Source organism: Parasteatoda tepidariorum, chromosome 5, assembly GCF_982258835.1.
Source record: "Parasteatoda tepidariorum strain Cologne lab strain chromosome 5, Ptep-v5.0, whole genome shotgun sequence".
Lineage (NCBI taxonomy): Eukaryota > Metazoa > Arthropoda > Arachnida > Araneae > Theridiidae > Parasteatoda > Parasteatoda tepidariorum.
In genome coordinates, this window is record NC_141759.1 from 77218739 (window position 1) to 77244948 (window position 26210).

General features: G+C 30.6%; 1 protein-coding gene across 1 annotated transcript in view; it reads right to left on the bottom strand.

The window, feature by feature from the left end:
• Positions 1–26210, bottom strand: part of LOC107440000 (uncharacterized) — a 77029-nt gene that overhangs the window by 36518 nt on the left and 14301 nt on the right. The window contains exons 2-3 of the mRNA XM_087162866.1: positions 19033–26202; positions 1415–8672 (exon numbers count right to left, since the gene is read on the bottom strand). Of these exons, the coding sequence (XP_087018992.1) occupies positions 1415–8672; positions 19033–26202 (14428 nt within the window). The remainder of the gene's footprint in view (positions 1–1414; positions 8673–19032; positions 26203–26210) is intronic.

Genomic DNA, 26210 nt, shown 5'->3' on the forward strand with positions numbered 1-26210 from the left:
CAAAAGTTCAGTGCCTGCTATAAAAAAAGTTACCCGTGTTTAGTGAGGGAAAATTCTTTTAATTCTAATTTATTGAAATATGAATGCATTATTCTTGCTACCACTAGGAGAAACTTTTCTTGCTTTAGTGAGCAGTTTGGCAAACTTTTGGGAACCTTGATATAGTATGTACTTTGTTTACTGGAAAAGTTGAATATCTCACTGACTACCAAGATTTATTACATACACTAAGACGAATTTCATGTCTGAGAAAAATTAAGCAGTGGTGGAAAAATCGTTATTAAAATTCTTTTTCACTTTACACTTTAAGATATCTAGGTATAAAATTATTTAACTACCATTTTTTTCTCTTTTGGGCAGTATGAATAGCCTTAGCTAGATAAAACAGGGATGCCACAGGTAACTATAAATGTAAAAAGTGGTATAAACTCAATTAATTTTTAATTACTTTCCTTGAATTTGTAATTTGAATCAGCATTTGTATCTTGGTATTTGATTTATTTTGATATTGAGGGGAGAGCTACCATTACTATTTTAGCTACCGTATTTTAAAGCATCTTTTACATACATTCAAATATTTAAACCTTCAAAAACATTTAGCTACTAACTTTATATCTTAGATAATTAAGAAATTTATAATGATAATACATTATATTTATTTATTGAAAGGAAATTTTTAACTTGTAAAACTAATTACTGATAAAAATAAAATACATACTTAATTCAAAATTAAATACGCTATCTTTAGTATTTTAAATGATTTTGTCTCAACACAAAAAAAATTTGTTTAGTTAATAAAAAGTATTTTTTTATTCAAAATAATTGTTATCACATCTTGTACACATAAACATATATTTGTTAAACATATCATAAAATGCTTGAAAGTTATTTAAAGACGTTTCTAAGTGTTGGTAAAAATGGTAATTAAATATGTAATTCTCCCTGTGCAAAACACTTGTGAAAACATTAGTGCAAAACCTACAAATCATACTATTAAAAGTTGCTAACAAGTAACAAAAGACAAGTAATACACAATTTAATCAAGTATTTTTCAGTTACCGATATAAACATTTAATTTAATTGTTTAATTATTTAATTCAACATTTTAATTTAATGATTATTTAATTCAACATTTTATTTAATTTAATTCAACATTTTATTTAATTTAATTCAACATTTTAATTTAATGAACAAATCTCAGCAAGCACATTTGAATGTTATTATTTTGTCATAAATGTCCATTTACGGAAATTTCTACAAAAAGTGGTTGTCATGTCTCGCAGCAATGCTATATGTAATTTAAAATAGAGTATATCAGAACTGAAATTTAAGAATCCTGGATTTAATCGATACCCTGATAAAGTTATTGAAAAAATAACTTTGTATTTATATAATTTCAGATTTTAAAACAAATCTCAATTTCTTTCATAAATTTCTTGTCTCCATTGGTCACACCTACTTGGAGTAACGTGAGGTTCTCTTCAGTTTTTGCATTTGAAACAGCTAATTTTTCCTCAGGTCCAAGGCTCTTCAGTTTGGATATTATTTTGCAATCTCCAACCGAAGCACCTGTGAAAAACTCATCAATAAGTTGCAGAAAATCAGAAATTTCTTTTACTTTAGTGTAATCTTTTGGTGTTTTACCCTCCTTATTTCGTATGTTGTAGATGGCACCGTACTTAAGCAAAATCTTGACTGTCTCTACATTTCCAGCTGCATGCAGTGCAGAATTTCCTCCAGTTGTTGTTTTAGCATTTATGAATGAAGAAAATTGATCGAAGTTATTTTCTTTCGCATGCATTAGGAGCTTTTCAGCAATTTCAAAATGTCCCTTAGACGATGCAATGTGCAAAGCTGTATTTCCTTTGTGGGTTGCATGCATAACATTGCATCCATTCTGTAATGCATCATTTATTAAAGACATTTGTCCTTCACTTGCAGCAAAATGAATGAAAGTTCTACCTTCAGAATCAAAAGTTTTGTACTGATACAGGTCTTTCGCAAGCGATTCATTAGATGACGGATCTTGATTAGGCTTAGTACGATTCGACGGTTTTCGTAAATTGAACAGATCGACGCCATGATTCATTTTTTCTAAAAATTGTTCCATTTTCAAAACTTTTGGGTTATTAACCCCAAACACAGCTCTTTGTTTCTCAATATTCCCTTTAAGAATTTTAAAACCCTCGCTAATTTTACCGCTCCTGAACAATAATGCTCCTAAATTGGTTTCAGCTTTCAATGTAAACTCATGTTTTGGACCTAAAACTTTCTCCTGGATATGTAAAACTTCTCGCAAGTCCTTGAGAGTTTTGTCAGATAAATTTTGAAGGCATGATGCATATTTAATATTATGAAGGGACATCAGAGTGGCTGAATGATGATGCCCTAATTCTCGCTTTTTGTATTCGTAAACACATTTATAGTTGGACAATGCTTCTTCGTATTTGCCCAAGTGAGTTAAAGTATTCGCAAGATTTTCTTGGGAGTGAATAGTTATAGGATTGTCTGACCCAAACATTTCGAGAAACTTTTTAAACGCAATGTTATTTTTATTCAGTGCATCATCATGCCGCTTAAGTGCGTTCAAAACTTCTGGCAAACTACATAAAGTAATCAAAGTCTCAAAATGGTCGAATCCCAAAAGTTTACTTTGTTGCGAGTAAACGTCTTCTAAAATATTTATCGCTTCTATACTTTTACCTAAGCTATGCAAAATAGAGCCTATATAAAATCGTGTTTTCTGTGTTCCACTATTATTTAGTCCAAACAATTTCTTCTTTTTTTGCAACATTTCCTGAAAAATAGCTAGTGCTTGTAAATACTTTTGCTGCTTATACAGTATTATCGCTGAAATTTCTTTGGTTTCTAATGTAAAGGGATTATCTAAGCCAAACATTTCTGAATTTTTCTGCTGTAAATTCGATTGAATGTTTAGAGCTGCGTCGCAATCTTCATTCCTAAATAATTGATTAAAAATTTGCCTGTAGGATTCAGATTCATTTAGAAATATACGCTTAAGCTGATTTAAATCAGGAAAATCATTATAAATAGCCCAAGCTATTAGAGTTTTTCCTTCTGTATTTTTTGCACACACCACTGACCTTAACTCTTCAGACTTCTTAAATTTTTCTAGAACACCTAAAACCTGAGTATTACGATTCTGTACATTTTTAAAAGAAGTATCGATTAGTTTTAATAAATCGATAATGTCTTTGCTTGAAGCTAGATCAAGAGGAGTTTTCCCAGCTGTTGACATCGCGTTATATGTGGCTCCATTTTCTAATAGAATTTTTACGACCTTAATATTCCCAGACTTCGACGCATAATGCAAAGGAGTGGAATTATTTTTTCCAACTATATTAGGATTTGCTTTGTTTTGCAACAGAATTTGAATAATATCCACCAACCCTTTCCATGCAGCATAATGCAAAAGGGTGGCATTTCCTGAGTCTTTCGCATTGATGCAAGCTCCTTTATCAATTAGCGATTTTACCTTCGTAACATTGTTGCTTTTAACTGAGTCAAAAATTTCTTTTGTCAGCATTAATATTTTTCTAACACCTTCCTTATCAGTAAAAAGTAGTGGTGTCATTGGAAAGGCATCAAGATTGCAATCGTAAATGGCGCCATTGTTCAGCAGTACTTTTAGTACTTCCTCAAAGCCAAACTTTGAAGCTAAATGGATAGGCCTTACTCCATCATCTCCAGATTCGTTGACATCTGCTCCTTTTTCAATCAAATATTTCGCAATTTCTGTTTGGCCTGCTTGAGCTGCATAGTGAAGAAGTGTTTTGTTTGAACATCCACGCTCTGTTAACAATTTTTCATCACACTGAAGAAAGTGTTTAACAATATGTAAATGTCCGGCTTGAACTGCTATGTGAATAGGCTTTGAACCGATTTCGTTAGCAACATTTAAAGAGGCATTTTCGTTCATAAGAAATTTTACTACGTCCAGATTTCCACATTGCGCAGCAATGTGTAACAGAGTATAATCGCCATATATTTTTTCATTTACATCCACAGTCTTATTCTGTAAAAATAATTTTACTGAGTCTAAATGACCATGCATGATAGCCAATTCAATCGAACTTCTACCTTCTAAATCTAATTTATTAAAGTCCGCACCTCTGTCTAACAATATTTGTATGATGTTAGAATGACCGAGTGATGCTGCTAAGAGCAATGGGGTAATATGATTTTCAAAAACAATGTTAACATCAGCTCCGTGATTTAACAGAAGGATTACAATATCAACATATCCAGACTGGATGGCCTGAAACAAAGACTCGTTTATGTTAACTGATTTTGAAAGTCTCTTTTTATCTAAAAAGCAGGACACCAATCGCTCTAAGCCTTTGAGTGAAGCTGTTTGTAGAAGAGTTTCACCCTTATCTTTAAACTGTTTCTCGATATCTGTAAATTTATTTTGCAGAAGAATTATGCATGTATCCTGACTTCCCTGCACGAGAGCTTTATAAAGTGGATCACCGTCATTCACATCAGCTTTATTTTTTATTAAAAACTCAGTTATTTCAGCATAATTGCTCTTGGAAGCTAAGCACAATGCAGTATCGCCTTCAGAATTCATAGAATTTATTGAACATTTTCCACTTGCCAAAAGTATTTTAACAAGCTCAAGATTATTACTGTCAACAGCGTAAAGCAAGGGTGAAAACCCAATTTTATCAGGAATGTTAAGGTTGGCTGAATTATCGCTTAAATATTGCACTATTGGAAGGTTATTGAACATGCAGGCTATGTGCAATGGAGTATGGCCATATATATTTTTCATTTCAATGTTAATTCCCAGGTTAACAAGTATTTTAAATACTTCAAGCCCACTCGAGTTAGGAAATGAAACATTGCGTTTTTCTTCATTAATTAAATTGTAACCACTGCTAACTGAATTCCAATATTCTAAATTTGTAGCGCACATATGTAATAAATTTTGTCTACGCTTATCAACTGAATCAATATCAGCTTTTTTGGACAAGAGTATTTTAGCCATATCGAAGTGTCCCAGTCCGATGGAAAGACTCAAAGGTGTGAAACCGTTTTTATCTACTGCATTAATATCAACTCCTCTTTCAATTAATCGCAGTAATAAATCTATTGATCCGTGTTTTATACTTAGATGAAGAAGATTTCTGCCATGAACATCTTTCACATTAACGGGGGCATCATTATCGATTAAAAAATTTATCAAATCTAAATTTGTGTGGGGAATTGCATACTCAAGTACAGAAGCACCTCTTATTGTGACATCTTTAATACTTACACCGTGTTTTATAAAAGTGTTTAACACGCTAATATGTCCTTTCACAATGGCTAAATGCAAAGGTAAAAGGTCTTCATGACCTGAAGAATATATATCTGCATCATATGCAATTAAAACCTCAGCTGTAGAAGCGTGACCATTTGCTGCAGCGAAATGAAGTGGAGTGTAATTAAATGAATCCTTCGCATTTACGTTTGCCCCTTTTGAAAGCAATGTTTTGACGATTTCAGTATGACCTGCATAAGAAGATAGATGCAATGGTGAGAGCAATCTATCAGACGCAGAATTAACATCAGCTCCTTTAAGAAGTAAATAAGAAGTCATATCCAAGTGACCCATCTCCGCAGAAAAATGCAATAAGTTAAACCCCTCCGGATTTCTGATCAAATTTATATCTTCCATATTTTCCAGAAACAGTTCAACAACGTTTACTTTATTATTGATCACAGCGTTGTGCAGTGGAGTCCTGGGTAATAGACTCTTGATATTTACTGCAGTCTTGTTCTGAAGCAATGTTTCTACGACATCAACACAGCCATTTTCTGCTGCAATGTGGAGGGCTGTCTGATCTCCTTTACACTTTTCATCAACTGATATTCTTAGCTCTTCTATAATGTAACTTGCCATTTCTTTGCATCCTGCAGCAGCAGCAGCTACGTGGAGAATATTTCTGTCATAAAAATCTTTGACTTTTGGATTCAAACCACGGCCAATTAAGAGTTTTATATTATCAATGTTAGATGATTTTGAAGCAAAATGTAACGATGTCATCAAGTCGTGGTCTCTTCCATAGATATCAGCCCCTTCTGTTATCCAGTGTATCACATCGTCTGTGGAATTTCTAGTCAAAGCGCCAAACAATCTCTCTTGATTTTCAACAATGGACTTTGCTTTTAATATAGTCTTCAGGCGTTTAATCATGAAATTTTCTTTTCGATAAATATCATGTTTAATAATTTTTAAAGCATATAAAAATATTAACTGAGTTGAATCCATCAAAATGTCTACTACAGGATTACCATGAGCTAGATAATTCCTTAGATATCTTCCAACCAATAAAGGATTATCTTCTTCGTTAGACAGCTGACTCGCTATTAAATAAAGGTTGGAATGCTCTAAGCTAGATAAAATAGACATTATAAGCATTTCAATTTCTACTTGTACTTTTTTATTATTTTGATAGAGATGAAATGAAACAATATTTTTGTCTGAGAAATTGTGATCGCTTACAATTTTTTTTAAAGCAATAATATCATCGAATAAGATATCTTGATAACAGGTAGATGACGACTTTTTTATGTTTCTAATTTTCTCATTTGTGATTTTTACAGTTTTTTCATAACTTTTCTTGAATTTCTTAAGGTGTTTAATTTCATGCCCTTGACATTCAGTAATGTAGAAAATTTTGAAAATTATGGAATAGAAATTAAAAATATTCTGTTCATCTACTTTCGCATTCCTTGCTATTTCATGTGCTAGTATTCCAATTCTTGTTAAGCTTCGTGACATATTATCAGGATTCACGTAGTTCAGCTTCTGCCTTATAAACTTTTTTCTCTCGGAAATGAAGAAACTATCCATTTTACACTCAGGAACGCGTGCATAAATTAACAGAGCAAGGGTTGTATCAAATTTTATTCCGAAGTTTTTCAACTTACCCTTCTCAAAATTAATAATATCTGCTATTTTCTTAAAGTTACTCTCTTCAATGGGTGTTTTTTCCTTCATAATTTCATTCAAACCGGACACGAGTTTTTCTACTGTAATTATATCATTGTTGCCTGCTATAGCATTATTTATATCTGTTAGGTCATCTTTAAGATTAATAAGTCGAATCATACAGGAAATGTCTTTGAAAGAATCAATGTCTTCGCAATTGCAAATTCTTTCCAATAGAGTTCTGAGAGTTTTGAACTTTATTTTCTGAAGTACTGAAGTTATGCCATGGATTAAACTCTTCACGTCATTTTGAACTAATGAGTAAAAATCAGATCCGAAAACTTCTTCAATTTCTTGGCAGGTAGATAAGGGAAATCCGTGAGAAAACGAATCTCTCAAAGTTTTCAAAATAGTATTAGTCCGATTTGGCATAAACAACATCAAGAAATCGTTTGAAGCAGAAGAAAGTTTAGGCGATTCCAGTGAATTTTTTAAATTCTCTCCTATGACTTGCAGTGCCCTCACAATTACAGTCTTCCCACTCTTTTCTTGAGAGTTGACTTCCGTTACTATATCGACATATTTTTTAATAATATTAAGAGACTCATAATCGCGTATTAAGTCGTAATTTTGGTAAAATTCTTTAAAGTCTGGATATTTAGAGGTGATACGGCTTACTACATCTCCTCGTTTTAATTTTTCAGGAAGCTCACATAGCTTTTTTATATCCACTTGCTCGATTTCTTTGGTTTCATTCAGTATGCATTGTGAAAAAATACCGAGGTATTTTACGAAGTCTGTCATTGTTACACAGCAGTTTATATAACTCCCCTGGTTATTCAGATATCGGATGATCGAAACTAAATGAAGTTCCATTTCTTCCCAAGGTATTCTGTCATAAGTAGATTTCAGTCTTTTTTTCAAAATCATTATATTCACGGCAAGTTGTTTTGCTGAAAAGATCATCAGATCTTTAGATTCACTCTTTGTTCTAAATAAATCAATGTACTCTAATATTAGTGATAGTTTTTCTTCGATATCATCGTGAGAATAAACATTTGAGTCAGATGGAGGGTTTTTTTCAAAATAGTAATCAAGTAAGAAACTGTTTATAAACATCTCCATTTCAATTGATACATCTACATTTTTTAAGTTCAATTCATTTAAGCTCCTTGATAGGAGAGAACACAATTCTTCAGTGTGTGAAGAAAAATAGTCCGATGGCCACTTCTTCATTAAAACTTCCAAAAGTCGGATATTTCCTGAACGTATTGCATAATAAAAGGCATTGTGATCTTCTTCGTCATTATCGGCAGGCAAAGGATATTCTCTTCCAATTTTTGAAGAAAGATCACTGATAATCATTGAATCTTCACTAAATATGTGGTTCAAGATTTCTAATCGGTTATATTTACAAGTCATTATAATCACATTAGACATTTTAAATGGATTGTCATCGCAATTAAAGAAAGAATTTAAATTTGGAGAACTGGCCCCTTTACTCAACAATGACAAGGAGGTCGATAATCTTTGAAATTTTACTTCCTCATTGGCTTCAATAGCATTTTTTATTGCTATTAAAATTTTTAAGTATATACGTATTTTCTTTTCTTCATCATACTGAGAAAAATGGTCAGTTACTGCATTCTCTGATTTCATTAACAAGTTCAATAATTGCTGCACTTGAGGGTCGATTTCCAATTTTTTGCTATTCATCATAATTATGAACCTGAGAGAGAGAAGAAAAAATACATTACATTAAACTCAGGTTTTGGAGAATATTAAGAGTTATAATGTGGAATGAAATTTTAATGTAAAAGATACAGCAGTGTTCTTTAGCTAAAGTTTATAATAAAATTTTAAAAACTTACCTGAGTTATAAGGAGGTACAAATTTTCTAGATCTGGGATATTTGGAGCCTCTGTATTTCAGCAGTTCTCCTGGAATTAAGCAATTATTTTAACTTCTAAATTATAATGAAATTTCAGAATAGTTCATTTCTTAAAGATTATTTCCAATTTAAGCATACACAAAAATTGTTTGACAGCAACTAAAATTTTGCATTAATTTACATTTATCATTATTAGGGTAGATCTTTTCTTTAATACTACATAGAGTTTTGTAATAACCACAATTATAGTATGAAATTTCATAACTAATTTCTAATTCTTTAGAGTCGTGGTATTCCAGTGGCTAGAGAATCTGGCATTGGTTGGGGTTTGATTCTCTGGGTTGGGGTTTGATTCTTAACTCCGCTAAGAGCCACCGAGTACATGCGACGCATACTTGCTCGTAAAATATGCATCATCCAAAGTCTTGAGGCTGGTCGCTGAGTACCATAGGTACAGGGATATGGAGAAAATTTCCCTACCAATAGATCTATGTCTAAATTGAAAAAATGGTCACACGAGTGAGGTTGCCATTTTTTCGTGGGGTTGTGAGCTGAGACTTAGTTTCACCCTCGCTGTGCTCTCTTGTCAAACGAAATTCGCGCCTCCCAACTTAATTCGCAAAAAGTTTGGCTCATCTAAGTATCATTAGAAATGACGAACAACATAATTTTACTGTTTTTTAAGTGTTTTAGTAATATTAAATTGTTATTTAAAAATGTTTTCCTAGTCCCGTCTTGATTAAAAGAAAGCTACTTTCTAAAAGTTATACTAAATTATTATGTTTGTATAACATAAATTAACGAAGAAAGCTGGCTAATTACAAAGATGAAAAAATTGCATCTAATTCATACAAGCCCTTCGCCCTATTTACTACCTGGTAAGTTTCATGTTAAAATAGGGGCACTATTTTTTTGTAAGAAATAACCATATACGATACGTCTTTAAATGTGCATGGGAAATTTAAATTTTTTTTTTATGAAATTTTAAAATTACGCAAAGTCCAGAGAATATATAGCCTTTACGTTATGGTGGATGATTTATATTTTTTTCTTATCATTTTGTTACACGTTTAGTAATTTTTTGCGTGTAATATGCATTTTTGTATTTCGTAATATATACATTGAAACTAAAATGAAACATGAAGCTAACATAAAACATGAAAGTAGTTTAATTAATGAACTATGGGTGTTATATTTCGAAAATATCTACATTTAGTTAGAATTATTTATAAAAAAAATTTATAAAAATAAGTAAATGAGTATTTTTAAGTATTTTTTTTAATTAATAAACACGCATGACAAGCGAAAGCATGAGGATAGACAGTTGGCTAATTTTTTTAAATAATTTCTCGTAAGGTGCTATTCATTTTGAATTAGTTTCATGTTGTAACATGGGAGCCATAATTTCCTAAAATACTTATATATGTCTAGAAATATTTAGTGAAAATTATTAATTATGAATTATTTCACTTCATTAATGAATTTTTTTTAAATGATTTTAAAAATATGAGTTTTTATGGTATGAGACATATTGTTTAAAGCATTAGAATCGATGTTATATAAGGTCTTTCGCTTACGCGCCAAAGAGGCCAAAATTGCGAGAAGGAAGTGAAAAATGTGTTAACACGCGTCCCCTGAAACGCTTATTTTTCCAGTGCGAAAAAATAGTGTGTTAGTAAACTTATAGATACAAAATAAAAATAAAAAACAAACTTTAAATACATATAAAAAAAAGTCTTTTATTTTATTATAAATAACTGGAAGATAAAATATGAGTAATTACATCATTTCTTTGTTTAAGTTGTCTGTTCAGTATTAAGTAAAAGTCTCGATTGTTAAAACATAACTCCACTTGTTATAAAATCCTTCGTTTATCAATTTATCAATATATAAATCTATATCAATATCTTCTTATAGCAATATATCAAATAATATTATGAATGTGTTTATAAATAGATCTATAAAGAGGTTGGGAATTCATATTTTAATAGAAAGCTGCTTTTAGTAAAAAGGGAACCCAGAAATATAGAAGGACCCGTAATTTTCACAAGCAGATTTAATCACTAGCAGAATCACTGATTCAGATATTGATAAACTTGTGCAATATGCAGAATCAGCAATGAATCATACCCATCAAATATCTCTACTTGTAACACAGAATAAACTTATCAAACAATATTAAATCAATAGTGTCATCTAATACCTTCTATATGTTTTAGCAAATTTCTGTTTTAAACTTTTTAAACGATTTTTTTGCAAAATTTAGATTTATTTGGTGTATTTCAGTTCCCTGCATCAAGAAATCAAATTTGAAAAGAAAGTCATTCTATTACCAATATTGAAAAATCTAGACATCCCAATTTTTACCCAACATTTTAAGTCTATAAGGTTCCTACATAGAAAATGATATTGGTCCAATATTAAAAAATATACACCTCACTATATTAGCTTGTAGAGAGCTAGTTGAGGCAAGCGTGTTCAGATCACGTCCGTGAATCACCCATGTTGGGCTAGGCTAAAGTACCCCAATGTGTCTGATCTAGTCTGAGTAGCAACAGCACAAGGAGACCAATGTCGTATATTGCAAAGGCAATTGTTCTCTCTGATCCCTCCAGAAAGCTAGGCATATTCAAATGGAGGTGGACGTTTCTATCGAGATAGGCATGTTCAGATTGAGACAAGCAGCGTGCCTGCGAGCCGATCTTGTGGTGATATATTACGGACAATGTCAACCTTAATCTCTCAATAGGTACGCCAAGATAAAATCAAGTTAACACGTGCTATATACTAGTGAACTGTCGATAAAATTTTAGCTTTTTAAGAAATTGACTTGAGTGGTTCTGAAACTGCTAGAAAATAAAAAGGTCTAAGGTTGCAGGGAATAGTTACCTCAGGAATCCTGAAAACTAAGGCAATAAACAGCGTATCAGAAGGCAAAAAAAAATATCAAAACAAAAAAAACAAATTTGGAATCTTGCTTGCGCGATAAGATGTCATCGGCAGTAAAATAAAAATAAAATGCAATCAACATGCAGTAGTAAATCAGAACATTTAATTTAAGAATATTAATATTTAGAAAACTCCGCTTATTAATTTCCACGATGATGTTTATTTAGCATTTGCAAAGAAACATCTTGAGAAAGGTGCGAATCGAAGTGATATGTCCTTTTCTGAAGTTTAATTAGATGGCTGTCAATAGTTTTTGGTACTACTTACGGACAATAACCCGTTTATTTACCAAACGTCAATTTGGTGGATGATTTGTTACGGTTTCGGTTTCTTTTGCTACAGGCGGTGGTACTCCTATTACATTCACACAAACTAAAATGAATTCAATTACATTTCAGAATATATTCGGAATATATTAAAAATCAGAATATATAAAAGATCAGAATGTATCAAAATCTATAGCCTGTTGCTCTTCTTATGACATTCGGAGACTGGAATTTTACAAGACATGCGCCAGTCCATACTTCATAATTCAACTCACTCCTGGATGAAAGCTACTGAAGCATAAATCCCTTGATCGGCCATCCAGTAGCTCATATCTCAATCTGGTAGAAAAACTTTGGGGCACATTAGTAAGATACATTTACAGATCTGGTGGACAATTGAGAAGCAAGTCGGTTTTGATTGATGCAATTAAGATGTCTAAAGAAATATTAATATCATCATTTTGTGAACGCTCTCTGTGTCCACGAATGAATGCGAGAATGTAATTGAATAGAAAGGATCTCACTTTGATTACTGATGTAATAGTCGTACTGACTTTGCTTTTCTAACATGCTTTTTTCTAATTTACATTATGTTGAAATCTTATTATGACACATAAAGTAAAGTGTATTTTGCTATTAATTTCATTTCGCATTTGGTTTTATTATGTCATAATCTATGACTATATTATAAAATAAAACGATGTAGAGTCCACAAAAAGGAATATATCATCCTGAATAACTTTCGTTCTAATGATCGGATTTTCTCGAACTAAGTGTCAATCATAATGGTTCTGGGGCGTGATCTGAAATATGCTAATTAAATAGTGCTAACTATTATCTAAATTACGAAATCAGACGCAAAAACGTACTTTCTCTGAATAAACATAAATATTTTTCGCATATTTGGGTTTCTTATCTTCAAAATATAGGGGATAGCCGCAATCTGGGAAATGGGGTCCCCATAGTTTGGTCAGAGCGATTCAAAGCTTGGACCCCTTAATATTAATTTCACTTTTTGCGTTTTCAGTAATATTTTAAAAACTAATGAAGCAATTCAAAAAAAAAATTGCACCCACTCAAAACACTCATTTACCCAAAGATAATTTTAGGGAAAAAAAACTTTTAATAATTATTTATCATTTTTTACTATTTAATTAAAGTAAGAATAAAAAAAGTTGAATTACAAGGTATGGATATTTTTATACCATATTAATCTATATATTTTTCAATTGAAAAATCTAAAGTTTTAACTGTTTTTATTTATTCGAAGAGAAAAATTAAAATTAATTATTTAAAAAAAATAATTTGGCGACAATGAAGAAATAATTAAATGGGACGATCAATATTAAAATGTAATAAACTTAGGAGGAACTTGACTTCGCGCGCGTAGCATAAATTTTAATTCATATTTTTTTCGCTAATAATAGTTTGCTAATATTTTTATTTTTATTTTTTTACAACTATAAAATACGGTGTTTCTTTTTTAGTCGTCTAAAAATCTGTTTGCAATTTAGTAAAGAAATGTGAGTAAAATTCTTTATTGAATAAAAAAAATTTTATTCAAAGAATATCGAGTTTTATAAAAGCTTGATTCTGATAGAATATAATTATTCACCAGATTGTGCTTATTTAATGTGATTATTTTTTATTTGTTAGTTTTTTTTCTCAATAACTGATACAATTTCAATTATATACATATGTATGAATAGATTTGGAATAAAATATTTATAAATTTCCTCAATATATTTTTTATAAATATTAATAAAAATACGCAGTAAACATATTTAAGCATATCTCACATCATCGCAAATTTCTCAACATCTTATATATTATCTTAATCTTAAAAGTGATTTTTCAATCGCCTGTGAGGAAGTAATACGCAGTACTATTTTACCAACTATTTAATTAAATTTTAAAATTTTTAAAAATCTTATTCTTTACCCTACTATGTTTATTATTTCTCCATTAATATACTAATCAATTGTTTTAGTACTTTAATTTAGGTTTTCTTGAAAGTAAAGTTCCTTTTTAAATTATAGTTAAGTTTTTTTATAAACGAATTATTGTCTGCTAGCTAAGAATAAAACATTGTTAAGAAATTAAAAACATTCCACTGTTTAAAATTATTTAATGCAAAACAGCTGATTATTTACTAAGCATACTATTTTTCCTGAAAAAAGAACATAAATCGTTTATTGTCTTTTTTGTTTTTGTTTTTTGTGACTTCAACATAGATTATCTAAAATAGTGTTGATGTCTTATAAGTCACTACAAAGAGTATAAAGATACCGAACATAAAAAACTGTCGAATACGTAGCCAAAATTTTTCAGCGTCTTAAAATATATCAGTATCTTAAATATCGTCCTAACATTTTAGTTGTGAAATTAAATTTTTAATTATCTGACCATGTGTGATTCACTAATTATTTCATTATATCTTTTACTCTTTCTTTATGATTCCATGTAGATTTTTTTCCGGATAATACACTAAACTATTTTGTTTAATTTTTTACTTCAGCACGATTCGCAATATATTATTGTAGTATAATTTGTTATCAGGAAAAATGCCTTATTTTGTTAAGCAGGAAATATTAAAAATTGAAATTTGTTAGAAGATTCCGAAGCCGGTCAATTTTTCAACCATCTGATTTAAGAAAAAATGCAATAAAAAATACACAATTATTTAGATAAAAAATAAAAAACTTATTTAGAACTTATTTAGATTAAAAGTTTTAAAAAAATAATTAAAAAAACGTGGCAAGAAGACTTACTTTTAAAGAAATACTTAATAATACTTTTTATAGAAACTGTGAAAACCAATTTTTCCTATATTTCGTCAAAAGAGGATAAGAATGATATTGCTCTAACGGACCTACTCAATAATTTCGCTATTTCCAGAATGAAATCTGTTCGATCGGAACATATTTCCTTAAAAAATAAAACGAAGAAAAAGCCGTATCAAGGTTAAAAATATGCGATGGAATCCCCGTTTACTATTATACTATAATAGTATTAAATCATGTAGCTTGAATAATTTATTTTAAGCAAATTATTTAATAATTTCAAGCAAATAAGGGTGCAAAAATAAACTTGATTTAAATACTTCGAAAGTATATATATGTAGAATAGACTTTGGAATCGATATATAAAAAATACCTTTTCAAACAACTTCGAGTAGTTCAGAAACAATAACTTGTTTGAATAGTTGTCCTTGTAACTATTTAATTTCGATTCCTGGTGCTAGGGGACATTTCATTTTCACATTCGACTTTTCAAATTTCAATTGAAAACAGAATTTTTTTATGTCCTTAAATTAAATTTTTAAGGCTCGCAGCAAAAAAAATTTCACTTCATTGATTTTTTTACAAAGTAGCGAATTATTATTTTTTCAATCTAAGAACCTGTGCCTATAACTTAAAAACTTATTTAAATATCGAGTGAAATAATTCAATATGTTGTGTAACTAAATAGATAATCCCAAGAAACTGAATCGAAAATATAAAAACTTCACTGATTTAAAAAATATTAGATGATAATAAAAATAGACATGTTTTGTGCTTCCAATAATAAAAGTCACAAGTTGTTCAAGCTTGACAAGTTTTGAGAATGGGCGATTATATTTGAACGCTCAAAACATGTCGACTTTTACTTCCCTCTTCATTAAACATATGCGTTTTCATATTTTAACAGGATATATGTGGTCTTTAAAAACGTAAGAGCATCAATATTGCAAAAATTATATATAACTTTAAAATTAAAATTTTGAGACCAGATATTTTGAGTTAATGATATTTATTAATATTTTATCTTTTAAGTTTTCGTGCCCCCATTTCAGCATCTTAAGGACCTTACGAGCTCTGTTTAAGAAGAGAGTATCGTATCAGATATATATAAGAAAACAAAAATAATCATAGTAGCAGTATTTAGTGGTAAATGTAGCTTATCGTAATTGAAGAATATGCTGTGCGACATTTTATGGTGAATTTGCGAACGTAAGTTTCAGAACGTATCGAAACATGAGGATGTTATTCGCTAATCATCTTTATCTAAAGAAAACCTTGTAACCTAAACATCTAGCAGAATGAAGTGATTTTTTAAACAATGAATCGTACAATATGCAACATATTATTTCGATATCTTATTTTTAAATATAACATTTTTCCATGTTTTTAAAATACCATAAAACATTCAGCAATTCCTTGAGTTAAATAAAAAAGAATTATCGTAAATTATAGAAAATCATGTGAATGTGCATTGGAATTACTATACAATATACATTTTATTTTTCACGTACTTTTTTTTCCTTCAAATTTTCTTGCCTAGAAGACTCAATTAATGCTGTAAAAATGATTATCCCTAAATTTTTGCATATAGCCATAATAAATTATGTTAATTTGATTTTAGTATGAAATCCTCGAATAAATATAGCAAAAACAACATAACCTAAATAATATCAGACAGAAAGTTCATGTATTTAAAAACTTTAAAAATCATAAATAATTTATAAATCGATTCAAATTTTCTTTTTAAAGGAGATTAAAATTTAAAAAAAAATTGCTTTTTGGGCAGAAATCAGCTTAAAAATTATCTATTGCCTAGAAACTTCGAGATATTTTCTATTAACTATTAATTAAACCTCTCCGAGCAATCACAGAACATTATTTCAATTTTTTTTTACAGTCAGAGCTTGGTTGCTTAGCAACCTAGTGAAATTTAGCATTCTTCTTTTGAATTAGTCAATGTGTTATCTTAAAATATTTAATTAGCGCTGGCGACTTTTTCTGGACTATCGCCAAACATATAAACCTTTATTGTGACCCAATTTTTTAAAATTTTGCCTACCCCGCACCATCCTAATTCATGTGTCTGGATTCCAAATATGTGAAAAAATATGTGTTTATTCAGAGAAAAAACGTTTTTGTGTCTGATTTCGTAACTTAATTAATAGTTAGCACTAATTAATTAGCAAATTTGAGGTTACCCCCAGGAACCATTAAGATTGACACTTAGTTCGTGAAAATCCGATCATTAGAACGAATAAAGCTATTCCGGGTGATATATATATATATATAATTTTTTTTTTTGCGGACTGTACATAGTTTCGTAAACATGCTTTTTGAACTATGAATATTTTTTTGAAATAAGCTCTTGAACTATGCCCAAAACAAAAGCCTCATCTCCGATTTATAAGACACTTTAATGAAAAAGTTCACAAATGTTAATGTATTTTATAATACTGAAAAATAAATGAGAAACATCAGATAGTCTAGTTGAGGTTATTGAATGGTTAAATAAGAAAAATAGTTTTTCAATGTTGAATACGTTTTTTTATTCCATAAGAAATGCTAATGTAATTTTTCCCGAATGCATAAATTTTTTTTTCTTCATAATTCATTCATTATATTAGTATTAGAAATAACAATGTTATGAAATTTATTTCCTCACAAACATTTCAATTAAACAATTTCATACAAAGTACGCAAACATTAAATAAATAACAACTTATTAATTGGACATAATTCTAATTACAGGTTTCAAAAATCGCAACTGGTGAAAAAAATTTTAATTTTCGGAACCCCTGTGGCCTTTATATGAAAACCTCAAGGTTTCGAGAAACATCATTTAGAAATAGCTGATCTAGTTTCTCCAAAAACAAGATAAATACAAAATATTATTTTTTACAAGCTTTTCTTTTCAAGATAAATTGTATATTAGTAACAGTGACATTTGGCAGTATTATTGTTGATTGCAGCAATAAAGGTGAAAGCATATACTTTGCTGTTAACCAATTGTTAGATAACCCATAAACAATTGGTTTTTTTGCTAACTGCAGTCCAACATTAAATAATATTTCTTGCAATTTAATGGAAATGATTGAATTAAATCGAAAAACTGTGTCAAGGAAGAGAGTAAGTGACATTTTTAGGAGCATTTACAGAAATATATAAATTGAACAAGCGAAATAGTAAAAACTGGTTGAATCAATGTGGGTTTTCTATTTGTAACAGATTTTTTTTATTTTCCAATTTTAATTTTAACATAAGTAAACATTAGTTTTGTGTGTGTGATTGAATAAGTTTCTCTTTAAATGACGTAGTGGTAATATAAATAGGGCACAGAAGTATTAGCCCACGTTCTCTTAATTCTATCACAAAATAGTTCGAACACCATATTTTCTTCTTACTCAGATGAACATCTTTGAAAATACACTTAAACGCTTCATCTATTCAACTAGACTCTCCAATTTTTATTCCACTTTGACAGTTAAAAAGAAAACTCTTTCTTAAAAATTACCAGATTTGAGAGAATTACTAACTAGTAAAACGATTGCATATTTTGAGTTGAATTTTCTACTTAACCATTTATACAAAAAATGTAAAATATGAGTTGGTCTGGATGCAAAACCTGCTACATACATTATAAGAATTATATAAATATATTTGCCAATTATATTTACCAAATATATATAACGCTTCATCTATTCAACTAGATTCTCCAATTGTTATTCCACTTTGACAGTTAAAAGGAAAACTCTTTCTTAAAAATTACCAGGTTGGATAGAATTATTTACAAAAAAAAAAATACAAATTTAGAGTTGCAGTTTCTACTTAGCAAACCATTTATACAAAAAATATAAAATATGAATAGATCCAGATGCAAAACGTGCTACATGCATTATAAGAATCATTACATAAATATATTTACTAAATATATTAAAACGGTTTATGACGGTTCATGACACACTTATTTTAAGGTTATCAAATTTATTTAAATTCCCCCATCCCATTGTTTCGGAGCCACTCATAATGTATCACAAAGTATGTATATTGTTATATAGAATTCAATTTACCAACTTTAGCATTTGGGAAGCTTTGAAGCATTAAATTTCTTTTATAGTATTTAAAAAATGAAATTTCCAATCTCAGACATCAAGTTTAATACTCTCAATAATTTTTTTGTGCCCATAATTCAAACCAACTTGCAGTATTGTGTGGTGCAACTCATTTCTTGCATTTAAAACTGTTAATTTATCTTCTGGGCAAAGATTCTTGAATTTGGATATTATTTTGCCGTCTCCAATCAAGGCACCAATGAAAAATTCCTCAATCAGTTGAAAAAAATCAGAAATGCTGTCTACTGTTGTGCAATCTTTTGGTGTTCTGCCATCCTTGTTTCGTATGTTATAGATGGCACCGTACTTGAGCAAAGTCTTGACAGTTTCAACATCTGCAGCTGCATGTAATGCAGAATTTCTTTTATTTCGTGTTCCAGCATTTATAAAATCAGTTAATTGTTTGAAGTTAGTTTTTTTTACATGCATGAGAAGTAACTCGATAATTTCAGCATGACCTTTAGACGCTGCTACATGTAGTGCAGTATTTCCTGTATTGGTTACAGCCATAACATTGAATCCAATCGGCAATGCATAGTTTACTAAAGACGTATGTCCTTCCCTTGCAGCAAAATGAAGAAACGTTGTTCCTTCAGAATCAAAAGTTTCAAATTGATACATATCTTGAACAAGTGACACGATTGGTTTCGGAGCTTTATCGGATGATGTTAGTAAATTGAAAAAATCAACCTCATCCATCCATTTTTCTATTTTTTGTTGCAGTTTTAAAACCATTGAATCATTTTCACCTGAGACAACCTTTCGTTTCGGAATATATCTTTTAAGAATTTTAAGACCCTCACTAAATCTATGACATTTGAATGACAGTTTGGCTAATTCATACTCAGCCATTAACGTAAATCGATGATTTGGACCTAAAACATTTCCCTGAATATTTAAAAAATCTTGTAAGTCATTGAGAGCTTTATCAGATGAACTTTGATAACATAACAAAGACTTTACTTTAAAAAGTGACATTAAAGTGTCTGGATGAGAAGGCCCTAGCTCTGTTTTTTTGTATTCGTAAATACATTTGCAGAAAGATAGAGCCTCGCCGTACTTGCCCAAATTTGTTAAAATATCTGCTCGTAATTCCAGAGAGTGTATAGTCAGAGGGTTTTCTAAACCAAACATTTCTAGAAATTTTTCCAACATAATCCTATTTTGATTTAGTGCTTCATCATACCGTTTAAGTTCATTTAAAACTTCTGCCACACTAAACATAGTAATCAAAGTCTCAAAATGATCTAAACCCATTAAAAAGCTTTGTTGTAAGTAAACATCTTTTAAAATTTCTATTGCTTCTTCGTTTCTATCTAATCTATGGAGAATGGAACCAATATAAAATCGTGTTTTTTGAGTACGAATGTTACCCAGTCCAAATATCTCCATCTTCCTCTGAACCATTTCCTGAAAAATATCAAGTGCTTCGTGATATTTCTGCAGCTTATACAATATTATTGCATAGTTTTCTTTGTTTTCTAATGAATTGGGATTATCTGAAACATGAGTTGCAGAAATTTTCTGCAGCAAATTCGTTTGCATCCTTATATCATAATTAAAATTTTCTTTAATAAATAAATGATTATAAATTTGATTGTAGGTTTCTGAATAATTGAAAAATAGTTGTTTGAGATGATTTATTTTAGGAAAATCATTGCAGATAGCGCAAGACAGTAAAGTCTTTCCTTTTTTATTTTTTGTACACATAATCGATTTTAACACATGGGAATCCATAATTTTTGCCAGGGTATTTAAAATCTCAATATTAGCATTTTGCACAGATTTGAAAGCGCTATCGATTAGTTTTAATAGATCACTGACACTTTTGCTTGATGATAGATCAAGAGGAGTTTTCATATCAGTTGTTATTGCATCATATATAGCACCATTTTTCAATAGAATTATTATTACTTCAATTCTGCCAAAGACTGACGCGTAATGAAGAGGTGTAGCATTCCCCTCTCCGAACATATTAGGATTTGCGTTGTTTTGTACCAAAATTTGAGAAATTTCAGCATAACCTTTACATGCAGCATAATGCAAAACCGTATTATCTGTTGAATCCTTAGCATTGATGCACGCACCCTCATCAAGAAGTGATATAACCTTTGAAATATTGCTGAATATAACTGAATGAAAAAGTTCTTTTATCATCAGAAAAATTCTTTTAATATCTTTTTCTTCTATCTCAGATAATCTAATGCAGTCATAAAAAGCACCATAGTTAAGCAATACTTTGATTACTTCCTCATGGTCAGACTTTATTGCAAAATGAATTGGTCGGAATCCATCGTCACACTCATCATTGACCTCAATTCCTTTTTCAATTAGATATTTAACAATTGCTGTTTGGCCTCCACTAGCTGCGTAATGAAGAAGAGTCATGTTTGCACATCCACGGTCTGTTAACAGTTTTTCATCGCACCGAATGAAGTATTTAACAATATGTAAATATCCATAATAAGCAGCTATGTGTATGGGTTTTGAGCCGAAACTTCCAATTACATTTAAATCGGCACCTTCATTCATGAGAAATTTTACTATGTCCAGGTGTCCATATTCAGCAGCTAAATTTAACAAAGAAGAACCATCATGGATTTTTTCATTTATGTCTATAATTTGCTGCTGAAAAAATATTTGTGCTGATTCCAAGTGACCCAGAAATACAGCCAAATCAACCGGTCTTTGATTATCGGAATTCCGTTTATTGAAATCAGCTCCTCTTGTTAACAATAATTTAATGATATCGGAGTGTCCACAAAACACAGCTAGATGCAAAGGGGAAAAATTAGGTTTAAAAACAAAATTTACGTCAGCTCCATGATTCAATAAAATGGTGACAATATCTTCGTAACCCCTGTGAATTGCAAAGTATAAGAATTCATTCAAAGCAACTGACGTCGAAAATTTCGTTTTATCTAGAACGAAAGATACCACTCGTTTTAGACCTTTATTCACTGCGTACCAAAGAAGCGTTTCAAATTTATTTTGAAATTGCTCTTCGATATTGGTTGATTTGTTTTCAAGAAGAATTATACTCATTTCCTGATTTCCTAGCAATACAGTTCGATGAAGGGGATTCCCATCATTCACATCTGCTCCATATTTGATTAACAGTCGAAATGATTCAGTGTAATTGTTGGTTACAGCTAAGCATAAAGCTGTTTGGTTATGAGACGTCTTAGAGTCCAAACAACATTTTTTACTAGCTAACAGTATATTTATAACTTCCAAATGATTATGTTTGACAGCATGATGTAAGGGTGTATATCCTAGTTTGTCGTAAGTATTAATGTCAACCAATTTAGGAATTAAATATTGAACGATGTCATCATAGCCTGAGATGCAAGCTAAGTGCAAAGGAGTTCTGCCAAAGATATTCTCACTTTCAATACTAATTCCACTTTCTACAAGCTTTTTAAAAATGTTAAGCCTACTTGAATTAGAGATTAAGTTATTGTAGGTCTCTGTAAAATATTCTTCTCCCATAGTGTCCCAAAAAAGAAAACTTAAAACACACATATGCAATAAAGTTTGTCCTTTATAATCAACTGAATGAATATTGGCCTGTTCGGATAACAGTTTATCTGCTATTTCAAAGTAACCAAGTTTGATAGAAAGGCTCAAAGGAGTAAGATTGAATTTATCTGCTGAATTAATGTCGGCTCCACATTCGATCAATCTCAGCGAAATACTTACCGAACCATTTTTTATGCTGTGATGAAGAGGAGTACAGCTATCAGAATCCCTTATGTTAATCGACATTCCATTTTCAATTAAAATATTTATGAGTTCCAAGTTATTATAACGGATTGCATATTTAAATACGGGAAAATCCCTTCTCTTAACATCTTCAATACCTGCACCGTGTTCTATAAAAAGTTTTAACACGTTTAAATGTCCATTCATAAAGGAATGATGCAAAGGTGAACGTTTTTCTTTGTTAAAAGCATTGAAATCGGCACCATGTTTTAACAAAATTTCAGCAGTTGATGGCTGTCCATTAAACGCAGCAAAATGAAGTGGGATGTTGTCAGCTGAATCCTTAGCATTTATATTTGCGCCATTACAAATCAATATTGTGACAATTTCTACATGCCCAGCGTAAGCAGATTTGTGCAATGGTGTGACCAACGTATCAGATACAGAATTAACATCTGCTCCTTTACTGAGCAAATATTGCACCATATTCTTGTACCCCAAGTCAGCAGCAAAATGTAATAAGTTCATTCCTGTTGCATGTCGGATTGAATTTATATCCTGAACATTCTGAAGTAATAATTCCGCAGTTTTCACTCTATTGTTTATTACAGCTTTGTACAGTGGTGTCCCAAGAAACTGATCAACGTTAATTGTAGCCTTGTGATTAAGTAAAATTTCAACGACATCGAAAAACCCATTTTCTGCTGCAATATGAAGAGCTGTTTTATTTTGCTTACATTTTTCATTAACTGATACTTCCAAATCTTCTATAATATAAGAAACTGCATCTTTACATCCTGATGCAGCAGCTAAGTGAAGAATATTTATATCATTAACATCTTTGGCCTTTGGATTTAATCCGCGATCTATCAAGAACTTGATAATATTAATGTTAGAAGATTTTGAAGCATAATGTAAAGCTGTTTTCATGTCAGGATTCCTTCCGTAGATATCAGCTCCTTCTTTCATCCAATGTTTCACATCAGCTAAGGAGCCGTTAGACAAAGCACAAAACAGTTTTCCTTGATTTTCTACAATAGATTTTGCATTCAATAGATTCTTTATGCGTTTTTTTGTAAAATTTCCTTTTCGATAAATATCATGCTTGATAATCTTCAAAGCAAATAAAAATATTGATTGAGTGGAATCCATTAAAACTTCCATGAGAGGATTCCCATGAGCTAGATAATTCCTCAGATATCTGCCAACTAATAGTGGACCCTCTTCGTTAGATAGCTGAGTTGTTATCAAAAAAAGATTCGAATGTTCTAAGCTAGACAAAATTGATAATATAAGCATTTCAATTTCTACTTGCATTTTGAAATCATTTTTATAGATGAAAAATGATTCTGTGTTAAATTCAGATAAATTATGTTTACGTACTATTTTTCTTAAAGAAGTAATATCATCTGACAAGACATTTTGATAAGACGTTGTTGATGATTTTTTTATTTCTCTGATACTACCAATAGTTATTTTTTTAGTCTTCGTAAAATTTTTCTTGAGTTCCTGTAAGTGTTTGATTTCATCTCCTTGACATTCAGTAATGTAAAATATTTTCAAAATTATAGAATAGATATTTGACATGTCTTGCTCATCTTCTTTATACAAAATATGCTTTAAAATTTCATCAGTTAAATATCCTATTCTTGTTAAGCTTTCTGGAACCATTACAGGGTTTATACCATTTAGCATGTGCTTAATTTTCTTCTTTTTCTCAGAAATTGTGTAACTATTCAATATACTGTCAGGGACCGATGAATTATATAGCAAGTTAAGATAGAACTCCAACTCAAGTCTGGACTTATCTAGAAAACTCTTTTCAAAACTAATTATATCTGCTATTTCGGAAAATATACTCTCTTCAAAATGTGTTTTTCCTTTTACAATTTCACTTAAGTCAGCAATTAATTTTTTTAATACAGTAATTACTGTATTGTCGTTACTTAGTAAAATATCTGTTACATCATTCTCAAAATATACAGGTCGAATCATACGAGTAATGTCTTTGTATTCAAAAATGTCTTTGCAATTGCAAATTCTTTTTAGCAAATATCTGACAGTTTGAAACTTTATTTTCTGGAGAACTGAAGTTACAGCATAACTTAAACTTTTCACATCATTCTGAACAAATGTGTAAAACTCAGGACCGTAATGTTCTTCAATAACTTTACAAGTTGACAAAGGAAAACCATGCGAAAAAGAGTCTCTCAAAAATTTCAGAATAGTATTTGTTTTGTTTGGTATGAACAGCATCAAAAAATCGTTTGTGGCGCTTGAGAGTTTAGGCGATTCCAGAGTATTTTTAAAATTCTCTCCCAAAACTTGCAATGCTCTAATGATGACAGTTTTTCCGCCATTTTCAAGACTGTTCACTTCAGTCACTACGTCGACATATTTCTTAATAATATTGAGAGATTCATAATCACGAATTACCCCATAATTTAAGTAAAATTCTTTGAAATATGGATATTTCGAAATGATGCGGCTTACCACATCATCACGATTTATTTTCTCAGGAAGCTTACTTAACGATTCTTTGTCCATATGATTAATTTCTTTGATTTCACTGATCAGACACTCACAAAAATTACTAAGATATTTCACCAAGTCATTCTCTGTTACAAAACAGTTGATGTAACTTCCTTGATTACTCAGATACCGGATGAAGGAAATTAAGTGAAATTCCATTTCTTCCCAAGGAATTCTGTCATATGTAGATTTCAGCCATTTTTTGGATAACATTATATTCTGGGCTATTTGTTTCACTAAGAAAACTGTTAGATACTTTGATTCGCTGTGTCCATACATTGCTTGAACTAAACCACTATACTCCAAAATAAGTGACAAACTTTCTTGGATATCATCGTGAGAATAATCAATTGAGTCTGATGGAATGACTTGCTCAAAGTAGTTGTCTAGCAAAAAACTATGTACATATATTTTCATTTCGGTTGACACATCGGCATTTTTCAGCAATAACTCATTCAAGCTTTTCGTCAGGAGAGAGCACAGTTCTTGGGTGTGTGATGAAAAATAATCCAATGGCCACTTCTTCATTAAAACTTCAAGAAGGTTTGTATTTCCTGAACGCACCGCATAATAAAATGCATTGTGATCTTCTTCATCATTATCGGCAGGCAGAGGAAAAGGTGCATCAACTTTTGTGGAGAGATCACTGATAATCGAAGAATCATCACTGAACATTTGGTTCAAGTTTTCTAATCGGTTGTGTTTACAAGCCAAAATAACAACATTAGTCAATTTAAAGGGATTATCATCATAATGAAAGCAAGAAATTAAATTGGGGAAAATGCTTACATCAGTCAGTAATGCCAAAATACTGGATAATTCCTTAAAGCTCACTTCATCATTGATTTCAAAGGAATTTTCTATTGCTATTAAAATATTTCTGTAAGTACGTCTTTGATTTGTTGCATCGTATTGCATGAATTGGTGCATTATTGCATTTCCAGATTTCGTTAGCAGCTTTAATAACTTTTGCACTTCAAAATTGATCTTCAGATCTTTTTCACCCATCATAAATAGAAGAAACCTGCGGAG